The sequence below is a fragment of the Schistocerca serialis genome, chromosome 1 (assembly GCF_023864345.2).
Source record: "Schistocerca serialis cubense isolate TAMUIC-IGC-003099 chromosome 1, iqSchSeri2.2, whole genome shotgun sequence".
In the NCBI taxonomy this organism is placed as follows: Eukaryota; Metazoa; Arthropoda; class Insecta; order Orthoptera; family Acrididae; genus Schistocerca; species Schistocerca serialis.
The window spans coordinates 1,046,861,265-1,046,881,178 of NC_064638.1; the positions used below are offsets into that span (position 1 = coordinate 1,046,861,265).

The following is a 19,914-nucleotide window of genomic DNA, read 5'->3' on the forward strand; positions in this document are numbered from 1 at the left end:
AAAATGAAAAAATTCTTATTGCTTTAATTTTAATGTTTCTATCTTTCCTAATGAACTTAAAACTTGTAAAAGTTGTTAATGTTTTCTGGGAAATGTACTTAATGGGAAAGTATTGAATTAGAAATTCTGTCATTCCTATTTGATCACATGTAACCAGTTATTCTATATCTTACCCATTGACAATACAACTATTTTATAAAACAAATTTACAATTGCCTTCCAAGTAAACATCTTATGTCATTGTGTATCTGCACAGTTTTCCTTGGTTTTATTGAAAAAAGTGGAAATGTTACTATACACAGAATATGCAGCTTGAACACTGACACAGAAACATCCAATCCCTGACACCAATGAAACAAAAATAAAAGGGAACACACTAGTCTACTGCAATTTTCTAACAGAGTGACAAAATATATAGAAAATACCACTCAAAATAGTTTTCTGAATGAGCAGTTCCACTGCTATATCACTACAGTTACTGCTTACTGTGTCGGGAAGGGGTGACTTCTCCTGAATCAGAAGCTGGTGTAAACAGCTTCTCCAAATCGATAGCCTTGTGGTGTGAACCATCTGTTGAATTTTCATCCTGAAAGAAGAAACAACACTGTGGTGACTGCATAATAGAATAAGGAAGAATAATAATGAAACATTATTAAATACAGAGATTCCTACAAAGTATACACAGACTTTGTCATTTACTAAATTAACATGTAATAAATTTTACTGACTTTATACTTGTGGCAATTTCAGTAAAAAATAATTTAAGCTTTTTTAAGGTAAACAGTAATGGATTGCAGATGAATTTGAAACAGAGCTGTGCTGCTGATATGAACGTTTTATAAATGGGTTTATAGTGACAGTAACACTGAAAAAACAAATTTTAGAAGTATTAATATACTTTCTTTTTCTGTAAGACAAGTTAGTGTATCATTTTATACTGCAAGTACACATTAGAAAGTACAAGCAGACTATTTGGAGAAAGGGCACATGTATGTCTTCGGGTCAATTGGTACACATAAAGTTAAATTAATTTCTTACAGGTGGGTTTACAAGCTGTTTATAACAGAAAAGGTTAATAATGAAGTGCATGAATTGTTTATATTGAATACAGAATAAACTAAATTCACCATGGATATTTTCTAATTAATTACTGCTTTTTGTTTATAATCCATATAATAATATTAATGTATAAAAAGATAATAACCAACACAACCAGCAGTATTTATTACCTTCAAATGACACTGATGCATGCTGGCCAAAAGGAAAACATTTCTGATTTATTACTGAATGAACCATTAATTTGAGAAAAGATAAACTGAGGATAAACCATAGCACAAAATAATGGCACAAACATCTGCTTTCATGAGGTTTTAATAACTTTTTATGCCATTTTGATGCAAAAGCTTTCTTTAAACTTCCATTCCACAGCAATTTGGAACTACTTTGACTGTTAAGGTCATTCTTCGCACATGATGCATGCTGGCTTATGATTGTTTTAACATTCATCAATGTAAATTTCGCTTACAGAGAAATTTTGTGATAAACATAAATCACTAGAGTCCAGATTATGAGTAGACTTGGTACAACTTATCTTCCTGCAATAATGTTTTCAGTTGTGAATAAAATAGTTATCATTTATGATGTAACAGTTTTCCCAGCCACTTAAACTTTCTCGCCATTGCAAGTTTTTACTGTCTGTCTAATTTCTTTGGCCCTTTCTCTCAAATGAATAGAAAAATTAAGCTTATTCTGTCTCGTATTTGCTTGAGGAATAGAGCTAATTCCTCGTGCAACACTTTTGATGACATCACTTCAGCAGTTTAGACATCAAATATGGGATTACATTTTTCAAGAGCGATTCAGTTGGAGTCACAGCTCTGAATGGACATCTCCTAAACTATCTCACAAAGCTACATAAAGATGCGCACAATGAACTGTGAGGCTTCTAGGTTAGTATTCATCAAATTACCATCATGCATATGTTGAATGTGTATCAGCGGAAGTTCAAACCTCATTCTAAAGTAAATTCTCCTAGAGTATCTTCCAAAAATACTAAAACTTTTCAAGTTATTTCCATGGAAGGAAAACTATAAAATTTCGAAAAGGCAGGTTATAATCTGCAGATTATTCTCTGCACAAAACTATTGGTTAAGCTGGGTTGAATATCGGATGAACTTCACAACTATATTTACATTTTGAAGCCACTGTACAGTGCATGACAGAAGGGCCATTGCTCCTCCTTTAGTCACTCTCTGTCTCAAGTCATTCATTGATGGGATGAGGAAAACAGACTGTTTCTGTATCCGCCTTAAAATCTCTCTTCTGTTATTTTCATGATCCGTAAGAGAGATGTAAAACTGGTGATGGAGAACTGTTGCGCAGTCCAGTGTGCGATTTGCAGAGGGGGATGGGGGGGATTCTCCCCCCCCCCCCCCCCCCTCTGCATCAGACCATCCCCTACTCTGGTGTTAGTTTATGCGTCCCAACCTGGGATGTTTATTCGCCACGCACTGGAGTAAAACTTTACATATAATTTAAATTTGTGGAGCCGAACACTGAAAGTTTTTAATAAGTCTTACTATTAATACTATTAATATGTGTCAGTTTTCTATCATCAGAATAAGTACAGCTTTTCACAAATGTGCCTCTACTTTTTGAATTCCCCTAGTATACCTGTATGTAGAGGATTTTGTAAATAAGCTTTACCTATAATGTACTTTTAAAGATATAACAAGGGATGGCTTTTCTGATAGTGCATATGCGTGAATAGTGAGTTTTGGCATTAACATCTATTTATAAATAGCTGTTTAACCATGCGTAACACCACGGTCCAAGCTACTAACATATATAATTCTAATAACCCCCGAAGACATTACCCCCACTGGTAAAAGCACAAATCGCACCCTGGCGCAGTCTGCACGAATTCTGGTTCTCAAAATTTACCCAACTTGGTTTCGAGAGGACATCATCTTTCTTTCAAAGAATCACATTTACATTTCCTGGGAATCTCTGTTACAATCCAATGGACTACACCAAAAACGTGAAGTTACGTCCTGGATTCCTTCGATATCTGCTGTCATCCCTACTTGCTACGGACTCCACACCGTTTTAACAGTGCACTAGAATAGGTCTCACTAAAACACATACCGATATCGTACTTTTCCATAGTTTTCAACAAATGTATCGGTTCGCCTATCATTCGTTTTCACGTATTTATTTCGTCTGATTTATATAACTTCGTAATGTAACTCATATATATATATAAATGACTAACTGGATTCAGAGGATTGCTACGAATCTTCTAATCACATAATATTGTGTTCCTTTCTTCATTGTGAGCATTATTCGACATTTACCCATTTTTAAATGGGGGTACCGTTCAGCACACCAAGTGAAATACAGTACCGGTAATGTCTACATCGTTATGATCTTCCTTACAAGCATCCTGCTACGATACTTTTCTGCAGGTAGCCTAATAACACGATCAGTGAACAACTGGAGTGTGTCCTACGCTATCTAATAAAATGGCTCTGCATACTAAGGACGCCGTGGTAATAGTTTTAAAACGTATTTGAGGGCTCTTACAGAATGATACTTTCGTTTCACTTGCGCATTAGCCATCCAGCGTACAGTACCGTTACCTATCACTTAAAAATCCTTTGTCTCAATCACAGACACGTGTGGATATTGGTATGATCGTAAAAGTGATTGTTACTCAAACCAGTTTTTGCTCAGCTGTAAATACATAGCATAGAGAGATACTTTTTTGGACTGTCAAAAAATCAATCATCTCCTCCAATAGTCAGACAAAACCATCGGTAAAGATATATATAGACACATTACAATGCTGAAAACGAGCAGAACTATCATTGTTAAATGTCTTCTTGTTGATGTAAACAGTGGCGCCTCTATTGGTTTGTTCAGGAACTACACGAAATATAAACGTTCTTTAGAGCCGGCAAAGTTGTCCCACGTCGGCCATGTGTTAAAGTTGTTCCATTTACCGGTACGAGTATTAACTTCAGCTCCTGAGAAGCAAGTCAGTGGATAAACCAAGGAAAACGGAGTACACGTTCTGTTTTTGCTTTACGCGTCACTCGCCTTCACGTATCACTTTCCAACTTTTTTTAGGAAATACGTTCCATTTTTCTTACAATATGTATCGCTGCCTGAATTCACCAAAGAAAGTTGCTATAATCAATCGCGACTTCAACATAAGTGTGCCAGAGTGAAATCGTGCAAACCACGTGACATCTGTTACGGTTATACTTCCGATGCGTCCCAAAACTTGATCCAGTCGGCAGCAGCAACAGAAACTACTCACCTCACTGTCAGACCACACGAGGATGAGCGGCAGACCGGCTCTCATGGCGGCCGCGATCCTACAGCCTGCTTCTTGGACAGGCATCGGGCGCCACGGCGCTTATTAAAAATAGACGAAACTTCAGCTCATCGATTTGCCTCTTGACGCCTAGTTTATGATGCTGCGGCACCCATTCGCTCTTGAGGCTACCGTGTCAAGGCGACATCTGCTAATAATCTTCGTTTTGCTCAGCCTTTATTATTCCCATGTCCGTTGAGAGATGGCGAAACAACAAAAAATCCAAGCCCGCGAATAGGGCGATCGTAATTCTATTACCAATCCACGCTACTAGACAAAAGCCTCTAGATTCCGAAGTGCACTTCTCACATTACGATAGAGTTTACACTGGCTCTAATTAAACTTCCTGACAGATTAAAAGTGTGTTGGACCGGAACTCGAACTGTATATTTGCATTCATTAGACAACGCTCTTACCAATCGATTCATCCTGGAGCGCTACGCTATTCAGCTCCAGGAATGAGCCAGCCAGTAGCGTACTCGCCCATCATTCACAGAAGCGCTCCTGCTTATCGTGCCGGATCATCATTTACAAGTAATGGTCTCGCCTGCAATATTGCCGTAGCAGTCTTTTCTTCTCTGAATTTCAATTTGTTGTGCAGATAAAGCGTGCATGTACAACAGTGATTACTCTAGATCTCCAAAGTGTTCATTACCACTGCTACAACATAACTGAAGACTAGGTAGTTTATGGTTTGCCTCGACCCAAACTCTTGCGAGAAATCATAATGGGTTGCCAAAGATCTTGACGTTAAACTAACTCCCTGTTGGAAACGTTCGTTAAAGTTGACTCTGTTGACTCCTTGTTGCTAAGCGATTGCTATGTCGCTCTGGAAACGTCTGTAGACGGTGTCAATTTTCTCCCTTTTTTTGTAGAAAAGAATGTACGGAGGTGAAAAATACTTCCTTAACATCAAATTTGATGAATATTTGTCATCGTGTTACAGATATTGCGGGAATTTTTATACGCTGTTTTTCAGTTCTCGATCTTACGTCTTTACGTTGAATCATAAAGCTACTAGCCACAAAGTGCTTGAAAACTTAATTTTTTTTTGGCTTACCTGTAGTTTTTGTCATCATAAATTTACAGGTGGATGGCATTTTTCGTAATTCGTTAGTCATACTGCACTATTGAAAATCGGAATACATGAGTGCTTTATGGCTTGGACAACTATCAATATGCTGTTTTATGTTAGTTATGGCGGAGATTTTCCCCTTCACGATTCCTTTCTAACGTATGCCATATTAACTCAGCACATGGGGTGCCAAGGAGTAGCAATGAATTAATCATTTTGACCAACTTTAAATTTACTGTTAAATAGTAATGCATATTAAGTACACATCTGTTCGACAATAATTCTAAGTTTGTCAGTTATATCAGTACTCTCTGGAGAGGAGAGCTTTGTTTCCTGGTAAACTGAAAGCGAAGTGCTCTGGACCCAGACTAGGTTATAAAAGTAACAGCAACAAGACATTTTACATCAAAATGTAAGTATACAGGGTGTACCAGAACTCCGACAAACTTTCACGAGATCGCTCGGAGGTACGTTCTTAGTATTTTGGTATCAAGAAACAACGGTCTCCGGCAGCTCGTTACAGAGTTCTTGCATTTAGTTTGGTTTCTTGTCCCAGTGAGTTTTGTATCTATATTGCCCTGAAAATAGCGCACATCAGTGCAAATGTCGACGATATGCATTGTGTGTCTTGTTTTCATTCGCTCAAGGTGCCTGCTGTTGACAACAGTAATGCCTCATTTAACCCGTTGTCCTCAAGTCTGCACTCAGTACTGTTCGTTTCCGTGTAGGTTTTTTTCCCGACAGTGTTGGTTATGTGTTCATAATCGCATACGAGAAACCGAATCCTGTGTTTTGCATTATGCGCTTCAGTTATTACATGTAACAGTCTTTTTTACTAAGGTAACTGGGGTAACAAAATGAATAAATCATAAATATATTGGTACTGTGTAACCATCCGCCGGAGAAAGTGGGCCCCTTGTACCAAAACAAAAAAATGGCTCTGAGCACTATGGGACTTAACTACTGAGGTCATCAGTCCCCTAGAACTTAGAACTACTTAAACATAACTAACCTAAGGACATCACACACATCCATGCCCGAGGCAGGATTCGAACCTGCGACCGTAGCGGTCATGCGGTTCCAAACTGACGCGCTTAGAACCGCACGGCCACTCCGGCCGGCTGTACCAAAACACAAAGCAGGTATCCCTGTACAACCATTTAAAGTTTGTCGGGGTAGTTCTGATTCATCCAGAAACAAAAGGTATGTAGTAGCCTCAAGGTTATGTTCCGTACCAGCTTGCTTTATAAAAAATATAACTGTAATAAACTGTCATTCTGATAACAAGGACTTTACTGTAACTGGAAGTTTATTTAATCATATACAGTTGATGTTCCTGAGACATGTGGAGTCTCACCTTTCTCTATGATAATGATGTAGGCCGAAGCAGTGAATTAAAATTCGTTCTAGCACCGGATTCGAACCTGAGTCTCCTGCTTACTAGGCACATGCGCTATCAGTTGATGCACCAGCAGTTTTTGCCATCCGAAATTTACAAGTAAATTGGCAGTTAACATAATACGTTAGTCATACTGCACTCTTGAAAATTGGAATACATGCGTATCTGCAGAGCCACTGTGGCGCAACAGATAGTGCATTTGTCTAGTAAGCAGGAACCTATTTCGTTATCATTATTTATAAGTAAGTGTAACTAGCTGAGTTTATTGAACGACAAACAGTGCAGCAATAATACTTCATGGAATGTATTTTGTGCTTCACATTTAATTTTAGAATGTATATGACAATATCCTTTCAACTCACATTAATCAATGGCTAGAGAAATTCAATTTCCAGACGCTATAAGCGAAATTCTTCTAAATATTTATCAGTCGCCTTATGTAGGTAAGTAACGCTATTTCTGTAGGTCAGATCATTTCTTTTCATTTTTAAATCTAATGAATGCTCCAGCTGCGTCAAATCTCTAAACGGGAGATGCAAAACTGTCAGTCAGAAAACATATTGCGTGTGCTTCTGAAGGAAACTCACTTCTAAATTAGTGACCGGTTTAGGCATGAGTTCGTTAGTCTCAAACTAGATTTCGTAATGCCTTCTTGTTTACTGGTCGTCAACCACTGTGCCCTGTGACGCCGCCTGACATAGAATCAATTTTTTCCACCACTGGCTCCTTTGCCACCAGCTACGTGCTCAAGAATTGTTCGTTAATATATGTCTGACAGTGAGAGACACACGGTTCCGTTCCAAAACAAATAGATACACGATAATGCTACTCATGGCATGTTTCTTTTTCTCGACTTGTAAATGGTCCGCCGCGCTGAATGTCCCATGGACAGATTATTATCATATTATGGAGCATCCTTAAGCTACTGCAGAGAGATTTGCGGTTCTGCTAGGACATTGTCGTACGTTCTTTAACTATAACCCGTCATCACCTATCTTATAGTCCGCCCCGATAGCTGAGTGGTCAGAGGGCTAGCTGCTCTCTGTAATAAAAAAAAGTGAGTTAATCGATCAACAACTAACTTAAACGGGTGTCTTACGACGTCCGCCCCGAGCAACGAACGAAAGCGAAATATGAGATTAAAAAAAAAAGAGTAATCAGCCTGACGGATTGCCGTCCCACGGGCCCGGGTTCGATTCCCGGCTGGGTTGGAGATTTTCTCCGCTCAGGGACTGGGTGTTGTGTTGTCTTCATCATCATTTCATCCTGATCCGGCGCGCAGGTCGCCCAATGTGGCGTCGAATGTAATAAGACCTGCACCAAGGCGGCCGGACCTGCCCCGCAAGGGGCCGCCCGGTCATTGACGCCAAACGCTCATTTCCATTTTACCCATCTTATAGATTCTGTCAGTGAAAACCTGTTTAACAGTCGAAATTCGAGCTATCAACCTCCAGGTCTGTATACACTGTAATGAAGTAATCTCTGCCAGGGAAGCAGCCTAAGTGTGACAACCCAATGAAAAAGAAACATTGGTAAATATCCTGTTTTCAGCAATATCTTGTTTACAGCAGTGAGTCGTCCTTTTCTTTCAGGTTTTATTAGGCAAATCTATATTTCGACTAGTGCCTAGCCTTTATCAATGCACTATTTCGCGGTATCAATACGTCAGTCCCCTGTTTTTCGGGCTTATGTGACGGTTCGTTCAAGTCTTAAACGTCATATTCAAGTCTTGAAAGTCATATCACAGTCGTTGAGTGCACCCACATTCCTAATGGAAGGTAGCTTGATGGAAGATCCTGTTAATATAGAGTTGTTAAATCTTTACTTCATTTTTGTTGATTTTTGCTGGATGCATCAGGATGTTATCACAGAAATGCGCCGTCCTTTAGTAAATTTGCGTAAATCGTAATATACGAGCGCAGTATGTCGCGGATACACTCTGCCTACGCAGAATCTGGAAGGAACCATCTTAGCGGGTGACAATGGTAGAAGAATCTAGTCAATAGTTTTAACATCATCCATATTATCTCGAACTCAGCGTTACGGTGCTAATGCTGCTCAGAAGAGCGTGGTTGTTCGACGAAATAAAGAGCGTTGAGATGGAAGTAACAGCAACGACAAGACATTGAATTTTGCAAGAAATGGATTTTCGGAAAATAAAAAACTTAAATCCGTAGCTGTTGTGCCATCTTGCTCACTGGGGCCTTTATATACCCCCGAGACTGAAACTGTCAGGAAGTGCATCACAACTGTTGCGACCTAAGACTAGAGGTGGTGCGAATAACTAATAACTTCTTACAGCAGTTCTAAATAAAATAAGACCTTATTTACTTCTAGATATCATACCAAATGGAAGTTTCTGCAACATTAACTGCTATACGCTTCGATCGGAGCCTGCATTTAGTGACACTGACTGTTACAAGATCACCTTCAGTCAGTTCTCAAGCGGCCATGTATACCTATTCAACTGTATGTTAGGCCAACAGTGTAGACGATGCAACTAAAGGCTTCCAAATTCTGATCTGTCGATGATATTTGAAGCACATTCTACCGCTGCACTTAGAAATCGTCTGACGTGGCTCTCAGAAGGGCAATCAAATATTCGGCGTTATGAAGTAGTAGACGGTCTAAAAGAAAGCTTCAAAGAAGAGGACCTGATATTTACACAGCTGTCATACTGAGACTTTCTCAATGTTTAAAAAAAAAGAGGCAGACAGTCAATGGGAACGAAAGTGGCAGATATCGCAGCAGAAAAGGGCTTTTTGTTCGCTTCGTTCCAGCGCAATATACCAACAAAATCGGGGTACAGTCAGAAAAATCTCCCAAGGAGATATGCAACATCAGTTACTAGAATAAGGTTGGCACAAGCATATTTCCCTGCAGGAATGGAGTGATTGACTCTCCCACTTCCAGAAGACAATGGAGATCTACACCATATCATTTTGGGATGTTCCAAGTAAGCTCCACATCAAAATAAACTATGGAAAAACATCGCAAAAATGAAGATTCCCTTACCAACAAGCACTAAAACATTAATGAGTGAGAACAGCCGCAAAATCGATAGTACATTACCTACAAGAGGCGGAGATGAAGCTCCGAAATATAAAATAATGAATTTGGGAAAGTTCAGCATACGGACGTTACAGATATCCAACAAACCGTGACCAAGATGCCACGAACGATTCCACAAGAAGCGTTTGCTGACAGTTTTCAACAGCTTTACAACCGCTGTCAGAAGTGTTTTGAATGTAATGTTGATAACTTTGCAGGTCAATAATGCTATTTTGTATTTCCTGAGACCATTCACCGAACTTTTCAGACGCACCTTGTATAACAGAATGTCAAGTCAGCTGACGTCAGTGAATAGAAGCATTCGTACATTTTTAGATACTGAAATCCGGAACCACATACTCACAAAATTTGATGAACTTGAGCGTCTAAGAATGTCTATAATATGTAATTTCTAATTCAAGTTACTATCAATGCGAACACAGAAGTTTTGAACATTTTACTTTAGATATTGCTTTTTCCACATGTTCTACAGATATCGTAGAAATTGCACCACACCTTATCTGGAATAGCAATGTGTTTCTTTTTTTTATAATTGCAGTGCTAGTTTACGTGAAAAGAGTCAGGTTCATGTCCCAGCACGCGGTTTAGATTGTTGCAGTGGGTAGATAACTGTCATGATGCACTGGGGCGTCATGCAGTATTAGTGACGTTCTCAACGGCTACAACTTGTAGGTACTCCAACAATAACAACTACCTCACACAATCTGTAAAGGTACTGGACGTAACACACTTTCATCACATTACTAATGTTGTATTCCATCTCGACAACGTCCTAGTACATGATGCCGAGAACGCTCCACCTCTTCTTTCGCTGTACCTGGAGGTGACTTTACTTTCCCGCAAACCGTTTACTAGGCATCTCCCTGTGAACATGTATACCTCGTGGTCGAACGACAACTGGCCATTCTGTTTTACCCTGGAAGTATCAATGAGTTGTGCAGTTTACCCAGAACCACTCGGCATGCAAAGCTCCATAAAAACGTTCAACACTTCCGCTATTTGATGCCGTTAAATTGTTATTTCAGCTCATGAAGTTTCAACAGCGATTCGGCAGTATTAGATGAAGCCATAACTATTTACATAGATGATAGTCAGCCATTTGTGGCACCAGTTTCACTCCATGTCAATTTTTTTTTTCATAGCATTGTTTTAGTCTAAAGTGTAGTTTGCTTTCTTTTGCACTCGCGACACTACCATGTCTAGTTTTTGTTAAGTGAAGTCGGTACAGTGACGAAATGGTAATTGCAGACGCAGATGCGAGAGAGACGCAGAGTGAATGGCGAATTCTGCAACTGGAAGTAACCGATAACATAAGGTACACGCTACTGTAAAAACGGTTCGTTTCTCTGCCGACGAGACGAGGTGACTTTTTCGGTCTGCGAGTAGCGAAGCTCTGTATGGCGCCCGATACGTTCAACAGCCTTCCACCTACCGCAGGAAGACATGTCCACGGTAGTTTCAAAGAAGGCACATGAGCTGCACGATGATACAAATCGCCCCTTAGCAGACAAGTGGATGCTATAACTAGTATCTTATACGATAAAACTGGTACACCGCACGTACATAATTTCCTACAGGGACTACGTCGCCTAATTATATTAATAACTCCTCATTAGCCCAGGAAATGTCAATTTTCATCATCCGTACAAGCATGCTTAGTTGTATCAAACGGAACAACTTCACCAGTGTAATTGTTGGTACAGCAAATTCTAGTCCATACTAGACGGCCGCTGTGACCGAGCGGTTCTAGGCGCTTCAGTCCGGAACTGCGTTGCTGCTACGGTCGCAGGTTCGAATCCTGCCTCGGGAATGGATGTGTGTGATGTCCTTAAGTTAGTTAGGTTTAAGTAGTTCTAAGTCGAGGGGACTGATGACCTCAGATGTTAAGTCCCATAGTGCTTAGAGCCATTTGATTCTAGTCCATACTAGACAGTTGGTGGTTGCAATTGATTCTAAAAGTTAATCATCGATTGTGTAATCGAACAATATCGATTCCTTCTACCTGCTTATGAGTAATATGCACCATCTGATCAAAAGTATCTGAACACCGCTATGTAACGCGGAACGGAGTACCAGACGTCACGGATCCGTCAGTACGAAAGAAGGTTCGGATCATTGTTGTCAATAGGGAAACAGTAACGGCAGAATGAGTCGGTCAGGAAAGCTCAATGACATCGAATGCGGATTAGCCATTGGATGCAACCTAAGTAACATATCCATTAGGGTCATGTCAGCCTTCTGAGGATGGCCAAGTCGACTGTTGTTGATGTGATTGTGCAGTGGGAACGCTAAGGAATAACCGTAGCTAAACTAAGACTGGGCAGATCTTATATAGTGACGGACAGGTACCGTCGAACATTGCAGAGGGTAGGTGTAAACAAATCGCATAAAATCAGCCGAAGCGTGAGTTCCAAAGTGTTACCACCAGTTCAGCTAGTCCAATGACTGTGCGCAGGGATTTAAAAAGAATGGGTACAGTGGTCGAGGAGCTCCTCATAAGCCACACATTTCTGTACTCAACGCTAAGATACGCTCGATGTGGTGTGAACAGTGATGTCAGTGGACAACAGATAACCAGATACTAGCGATCTGGAATGATGAATCTCGCTATACCCTATGGCAATGCCGTGAAAGTGTTTGGGATTGGGGAATAGCCCCAGAACTTTACCTGCCACCATGTCCACTGCCAACAGTGGAGTACGGAGGTGTGTTACGGTATGGGCGTGTTTTCCGTGGTTAGGTGCGGTCCCCTTATTATGCTTAAGAAAACGCTAAATCCAGAAGGATATGAACACATTTTACAACAATGTGTACTATGTGTAGTAGAGGAACGATTCCGAGACGATGATTTGTGTCAGCATGACAATTCGCCTGTCATAAAGCAGCATTTATGAGGCAATGATTGTGTGGGCAACAGCATTCCTGAAATGGATTGGTCTGCCCGAGTCCCGATCTGAACTCAATGGAAAACTTTTGGGTTGAGTTGGAACGTCGACTTGGCTCCAGACCCCAGTGCTCAACATCGCTACCTTCTGTAGCTTCGGCTCTTGAGGAAGGCTGGGCTGCTGGTCCTCCACAAACATCCGGACACCACACTGAAAGTGTCCTCAGCGGAGTTCAAGCGGTCATGAAGGCGAAGGATGGGTACACCCAAATTTAATGTCCACTAATAGGTGTCCGGATACTTTTGATCAGATAGTGTATCAGCCGACAAACATAGCGCCATGCGTTGATCATCTACCTTCTACCTTCCTGCATACAACTGCACGTTCCACTATCAGTATCCTCAGGGAGCTACCGACATTAGTCAGTTGTGTGTATTATGAATAATAGAGGTCGTAACACATTTGCCTTGAATAATTCGGTTTATTTAGAGGCCTCCTAGCTAATGATAAGGGACTGTGGAAATCCATAACACATTTGGGAAAGAAACCAGTTGTATGTATCTTTGAGTATGTCGGGCGCCTGCATAGTGGATTTAGGCTCAGGAGACGCAAAAACGCAATCTGCTGTAGTGGAAGTCGGTCGTACCAGCCCGGTATAATCATATATTTTTCAGCCAGATGAGCGACAATGTTTACTTGCAACCGTATAGTGTGGGTGTGGGGAGGGGGATGGAAGGAAAGCAAAAATGAGGAAACACCAAACACATAACGAATTACCATGCCTAATACGGTATAGGAAAACCGTTGCTATTCAAAACAACTTCCAGTCGTCTCGGAACGGATAAATACAGGTCCAGTATGGTTTTCAAGGGAATCTTATACCATACTTCCTGCAAACTAGTGACAAGTTCATGTAACGAGGATGGAGTTGGATAACAATCACGTGCCCTTCTCTTCAAAACAGATCACAAAGGCTCAATAACATTGAGATCTGGTGACTGTGGTGCCCAGGGCAGATGGGACAATTGATCCTCATGCTCACAAAACGATTCTTTGACGATGCCAGCTATGTGGACAGGGGCCCTGTCCTCTTGTAACACGGCATCACCATTGTGGAACAATCATTGTACCATGGGATGGATCTAATCGGCCAAAATGATCACATATACCTTGGCAATAATGCGACCTTGTAGAGTAACAATGGGGCCCCTGGGATAAATCGATATGGTCACCAAAACGATCACCGAACCGGCGCTATATTTCACTCCTGGGACGTAAATTCGGTCCGAAGCCGGAAAAAGTGTGAAACGAGACTCATCCGCCAAATGACATTCTTCCATTGCTCGATAGTCCAGGTTTTATGGCTTTGGCACCACGTTTTCCTGTTACAGGCACCTGCATCATTGATGTGTGCCTTTGGGATTCCAGTTCTCCATCCACTTCTCTGCTTATGGACTCCCTTCGTGTTGTTTTGGTGCTGGCAGGGTTCGCGAGTGCACCGTTCAGTTCTTCAGTCTCTTTTGCAGCTATCGTCGTCTTACTTTTTGTCACAATCCTCTTCAATGACTGTCCGTCACGATCACTGAACACATACTTTCGTCCGAGTTGTGACTTAGAGGATGATGATTTTCCGCATTCCCTGTATGTGGACTAAATCTTTGATACGGCTTCTCTTGAAACACCAACACTTCAGCTACCTTGGTTAGAAAAGCACCCACCATAAGAGCACCAATGTGAAGATGGTCCCAGCGGAGGTTCGAGCATGGGTGTGTGTCTTTGTCCCTAGGATAATTTAGATTAAGTAGTGTTTAAGCTTAGGGATTGATGACCTTAGCAGTTAAGTCCCATAAGATTTCACACACATTTGAACATTTTTTCGAGCACCAATAATTTGCCCACGTTCGAATTGACTTAGCTCCGACAGAATGTACTCACAACTACACAAAACTGTTCTGACCAAGACAGGCACTTGCAATGTATTGGCGACATTGTACAAGTGCCGTTCTTGGTCGGATAGAACATCACAACCTACAGGCTGGACTAGCAACTGCATTCATATTCAAGCATACATTTCTCGTATTGTTTCCAAATTTTTGTCCATCCCCTGTATACCTGACAGTACAATAGCGCAGAGAGGAAAGGGGAAAAAGAAACATGAAAGCAACTTCTTCTGTTTCATTGATGGCTGAGAGCATCTAAGATAAGTGTCATCTTTCTTTAATACTGAAAATAATTCATTAGCCGACACAATCGCATTAATTTCAAACGAATTATCTATTTCACTCGACATGGAAGATCCTTAGATATATAAGTCAAATAAGTTTAAAAGCTAAAGGCAAAGCTATGCAGATTATGTCAAAATTAAAACACGCTGCTGCTTACACACTGGCTACTGAAGGTGTTCTAACACACCGTACTGCCCTACCGCTGCTGGTGCAGGTGCCACGTCGGCGCTATCCTTCCGTTAATAGAAAATCTGGTTGTGTTCACCACGAAAGAAAGCTGGAGAATTAGCCGTCTGTGTTCTTCGTCTGGGGCCACTGTACCAGCAAGTCTATCCTGTCACGGTGAAGGTTTCAGGGTGAAACGTCGCAGGAGCACCGCTAAAGTGTCTGTATTCTATAACGGAAGGCCCTTAACACATAGCGAACATGCAAGTTCACCGGACAAAATAGTAGGAGCCACCTCAAAAGAGGAGATCGGTAGCTTTGGAACTGATACCTGTCAGTCACGTGACTACCGCAGACCTAGTGATGGTAGTGAAGGCGTGTATATAGCCAGTCGGTTGTGTGGAATCAGCGTAATAAGATGGGTCGAAGTGTAGATGTGACAGAACGCCAGAAACGAACTATCGAGAATCAAGTTGCCCGACTGGATGGTGCAGAGGTGCGGACTGCCCAACGTGTCTACAAGGAATGGTATACCACACGTAGCCCTGTGATACAGCGCAGTGTCAGTGACTGTTTAGCGATCCCAACTGACAGGGGTGTTAGGCGAGTGTCACACCTTGCCTACATCTACATGTGGATGCGAGGGGCGTTTGAAAATCCCGTGCAAAAATAAAAACTTCTTACGTGTTTGGGGTAAACCCTTTTTTATTTTTCGACATAGTCTCCTTTTAGGCTTATACACTTCGTCCAACGCTGTTCTTATTTGTTGATCCCTTCCGAATAATAGGAATTGTCCAAGTCTGCAAAACAGCTATTAGTTGCTGCAATCACCTCCTCGTTTGAATAAATTCTTTGTCCCGTCAGCCATTTCTTCAAATTGGGGAACAAATAGCAGTCCAAGGGAGCCAAGTCTGAAGAATAGGGGGGGGGGGGGGGTGAAACGAGTTGGAATACTATTTCTATTAATTTTGCGACCGCAATTGCTGAGGTGTGTTCTGGTGCATTGTCGTGATGGAAAAGGAATTTTTTGCTCTCTAATCACCGGCGTTTTTCTTGCAGCTCGGTTTTCAAACGGTCCAATAACGATGAATAATATGCACCTGTAATAGTTTCACCCTTTTCCAGATAGTCAATGAGGATTATCCTTTGCGAATCCCAAAAGACAGTCGCCATAACCTTTTCGGCCGAAGGAATGGTCTTCGTCTTTTTTGGTGCAGATTCTCCCTTGGTAAACCATTGTTTAGATTGTTCTTTGGTCTCAGGTGCATAGTAATGTATCTATGTTTCATCCACATTGACGAAACGACGCTTGAAGTCCTGCAGATTCTTCCTGAACAGCTGCAAACCATCCTTGCAACACTTCATACGATTCTGGTTTTTGGTCAAGCGTGAGCAATCGCGGAACCCATCTTGCGGATAGCTTTCTCATGTCCAAATGTTTATGCAAAATATTATGTACCTATTCATTTGAGATGCCCACAGCACTAGCAATCTCACGCACCTTAACTCTTCTGCCATCCATCACCATATCATGGATTTTATCAATGATTTCTGGAGTCGTAACCTCCACAGGGCGTCCAGAACGTTCAGCACCACTTGTGCCCATATGACCAATCTGAAAATTTTGTAATCGCTTATAAACTGTTCTAATCGAAGGTGCAGAGTCACCGTAATGTTTATCAAGCTTCTCTTTAGTCTCCTGAGGTGTTTTGTCTTTCATAAAATAATGTTTAATCACCACATGAAATTCTTTTTCGTCCATTTTTTGACAATCACTCGACTTCCTTGATTCACACAAATGCCAAACACAAGGAAATAGATCAATATGGCTGAAACTTGGTGAGCGTTCTTTCCAAAGATGCTACTAACTAAACATGACCTGGATATGCACAGGTGGTGCCATCTCTCGGACTTTGCATGGACTTTTCTAACGTCCCCTCGTACACCTCTGTAAACCACCGTACGATGCGTGGCGGACGCTGCCTTGTACCACTACTGTTCATTCCTTTAAGGGAAAAGCGACTGTCTATGTGCCTCTGTACGAGCCCCACTTTCACGTATCTTATATTCGTGGTCCTTACGCCAAATGTACTTAGGCGGCAGTTGAATCGTTCTGCAGTCAGCTTCAAATGCCGATTCTCCAAATTTTCACAATACTGTTCCGCGAGAAGGACGTCGCCTTTTCTCCATGGATTCCCATTTGAGTTCATGAAATATTTCCGTAATACGTGTTGATCAAAACTACTAGCAACAAAACTAGCTTCCCGCCTCTGAATTGTTTCGATGTCTTCCTTCTGTCCGACCTGGTGGGGATTCCAAACATTTGAACAGTTTTCAAAAATTTGTCGCGCTAGTGTTCTATACGAGGTCTCCTTCGCGGATGAACCACACTTCCCTAAAATTCTCCCAACAAACCGAAATCGACCATGCGCCTTACCTACTACCATTCTTACGTGCTGGTTCCATTTCACATCGCTTTACAAAGTTATGCCTAGATACTTAACTGACGTGCCTGTATAAGGCAGCACACTATTGATTCTGTATTCGAACTTCAAGGGATTGTTTGTCCCGCTCATCTGCTTTAACTTACATTTCTCTACATTTAGAGCGACCTGCCACTCTTCACACCAACTATAAATTGTGTCAAAGTCATATTGTATCCTCGTACAGTCACTCAGCGACGACACCTTTGCGTACACCATAGCATCGTCAGCAAACAGCCATAGATTGCTGCTCACCCTATCCGTCAATTCATTTATGTATGCAGAGAATAAAAGCGGTGTTATCACGCTTTCCGGGGACACTCCTGACGTTCACTTGTCTCTGATGATCACTCGCCATGGAGGACAACGTACTGGGTTCTATTACTTCAGAAGTCTTCGAGACACATCACATATGTGGCAACCTATCCCGTATGCTCGTACTTCGTTAACAGTTTGCAGTGGGGCACCACGTCAAATGTTTCCCGGAAATCTGGGAATATGGAATCTGTCTGTTGCTCTTCATCCATGGCTCGGAGGAAATCTTGTGAGACAAGGCAAGCCGTTTCGCAAGAGTGATGCTTTCTAAATCCGTGCTGATTTGTGGGTAGAAATTTGTGGTATTCGAAATGGGAATATGTTCAACAATTCTGCAACAAATCGATGCATATCGTCAGTGAGAATCGGTTTCAACCGCCACAGGAATTGTTGCTGTCAGTGAATGCAGGTCTGTCTCAACCAGTTTCTGAGCTAACACTGCGAAGAAAACTGTATGCAATGGACGTTTGGAGTCGCTTGTCACTAAAGACTATGATTCCCGGCGACACATAATGCTGCGCGTTTCAATGGGCCAAATACACAGAAACTAGACTGTAGCTGACTGAAGGCGAGTAGAAAATTTCTGGGACTATTTGAAAGAGCGGCTTAAACATGGTAAACAATACCTTTGCAGTTCTACAAGAAACTATCATCAACAAGTGGCTTCATGTGGATGTAACGTACGTGAAGAAACCTCTGGAACCTTTTTCTTTCGTCAAGGCTAGAGATCGCATTACACGGTATTAGCAATATGTGTTCTTGGGGTGACTAATTTGTTGTGATTCCTTGCAAAATCCGAAGAACTGTTTTGCACAGCATAAGCTTCTAATAGCCTTCCAATGTTTTCATATCGACCACATAAAAGTCGCGACGGAAAGTGCGAGTAATAGAAGCATGTAAGTGGTCATTTCCTTACACTAAACCTGTACTATACGAAGCACCTTCTGTCGTGTTCTTTGTAATGACTGGCGGAGCATGCATGCAACGACACAGTTTGGTCCGGCGGCGTCGTCGCAGTCGACGGGTAGCCCCGCAGCCGCCGCCGGCCTTCGGGTGTCGTCGGGTACACTCGGGTGTCCTCGTGCGGCGCTCCCGTCCTCGTCCCGGGGCTGCAGCCAGGAATAGCGCCGCCCTCGGCCGACACGCGGTCGTAGTAAATGACACGCCAATTCCCTTTCCGCGCGGCTGACCTCTGAGCACCGCGCTGGCCGCATTTCCCGATCCTCGGCAGCCATCGCAAGTATTTTTAAAAATACGGGTCTTCGAGTGCCACCGACGAAAATATCTAATTACTGCGCTGTCTGCTTCTACACAGCAGTATTATATGAGATTTGCGAAGGCAGCACATTTCTTCTGTCCACTGATCGTGACCTGGCCAAATATCTCACGAAATAAGCGTCAAAAGAAGAAACTACAAAGAACCAAACTTGTCTAGCTTGAAGGGGGAAACGAGATGGCGCTACAGTTGGCCCGTTAGATGGCGCTGCCATAGGTCAAACGGATATCAACTGCGTTTCTTTAAATACGAACCCCCATTTTTTATTACATATTCGTGTAGTACGTAATGAAATATGAATGTTTTAGTTGGACCACTTTTTTCGCTTTGTGATAGATGGCGCTGTAATAGTCACAAACATATGACACACAATTTTAGACGAACAGTTGGTAACAGGTAGGTTTTTTAAATTAAAATACAGAACGTAGGTACGTTTGAACATTTTATTTCGGTTGTTCCAATGTGATACATGTACCTTCGTGAACTTATCATTTCTGAGAACGCATGCTGTTACAGCGTGATTAGCTGTAAACACCACACTAATGCAATAAGTGCTCAAAATGATGTCCATCAACCTCAATGCATTTGGCAATACGTGTAACGACATTCCTCTCAACAGCGAGGAACGCCTTCCGTAA

The 19,914-nt window shown here is 41.7% G+C and overlaps 1 protein-coding gene across 10 annotated transcripts in view; it reads right to left on the minus strand.

The window, feature by feature from the left end:
- The window catches only part of LOC126414772 (probable basic-leucine zipper transcription factor N), a 409,868-nt gene that overhangs the window by 72,699 nt on the left and 317,255 nt on the right, over positions 1-19,914 (minus strand). For all 10 annotated transcript variants that reach the window (XM_050083381.1, XM_050083380.1, XM_050083383.1 and 7 more), the window contains one exon: positions 487-586. In XM_050083381.1, the coding sequence (XP_049939338.1) occupies positions 487-586 (100 nt within the window). The remainder of the gene's footprint in view (positions 1-486; positions 587-19,914) is intronic.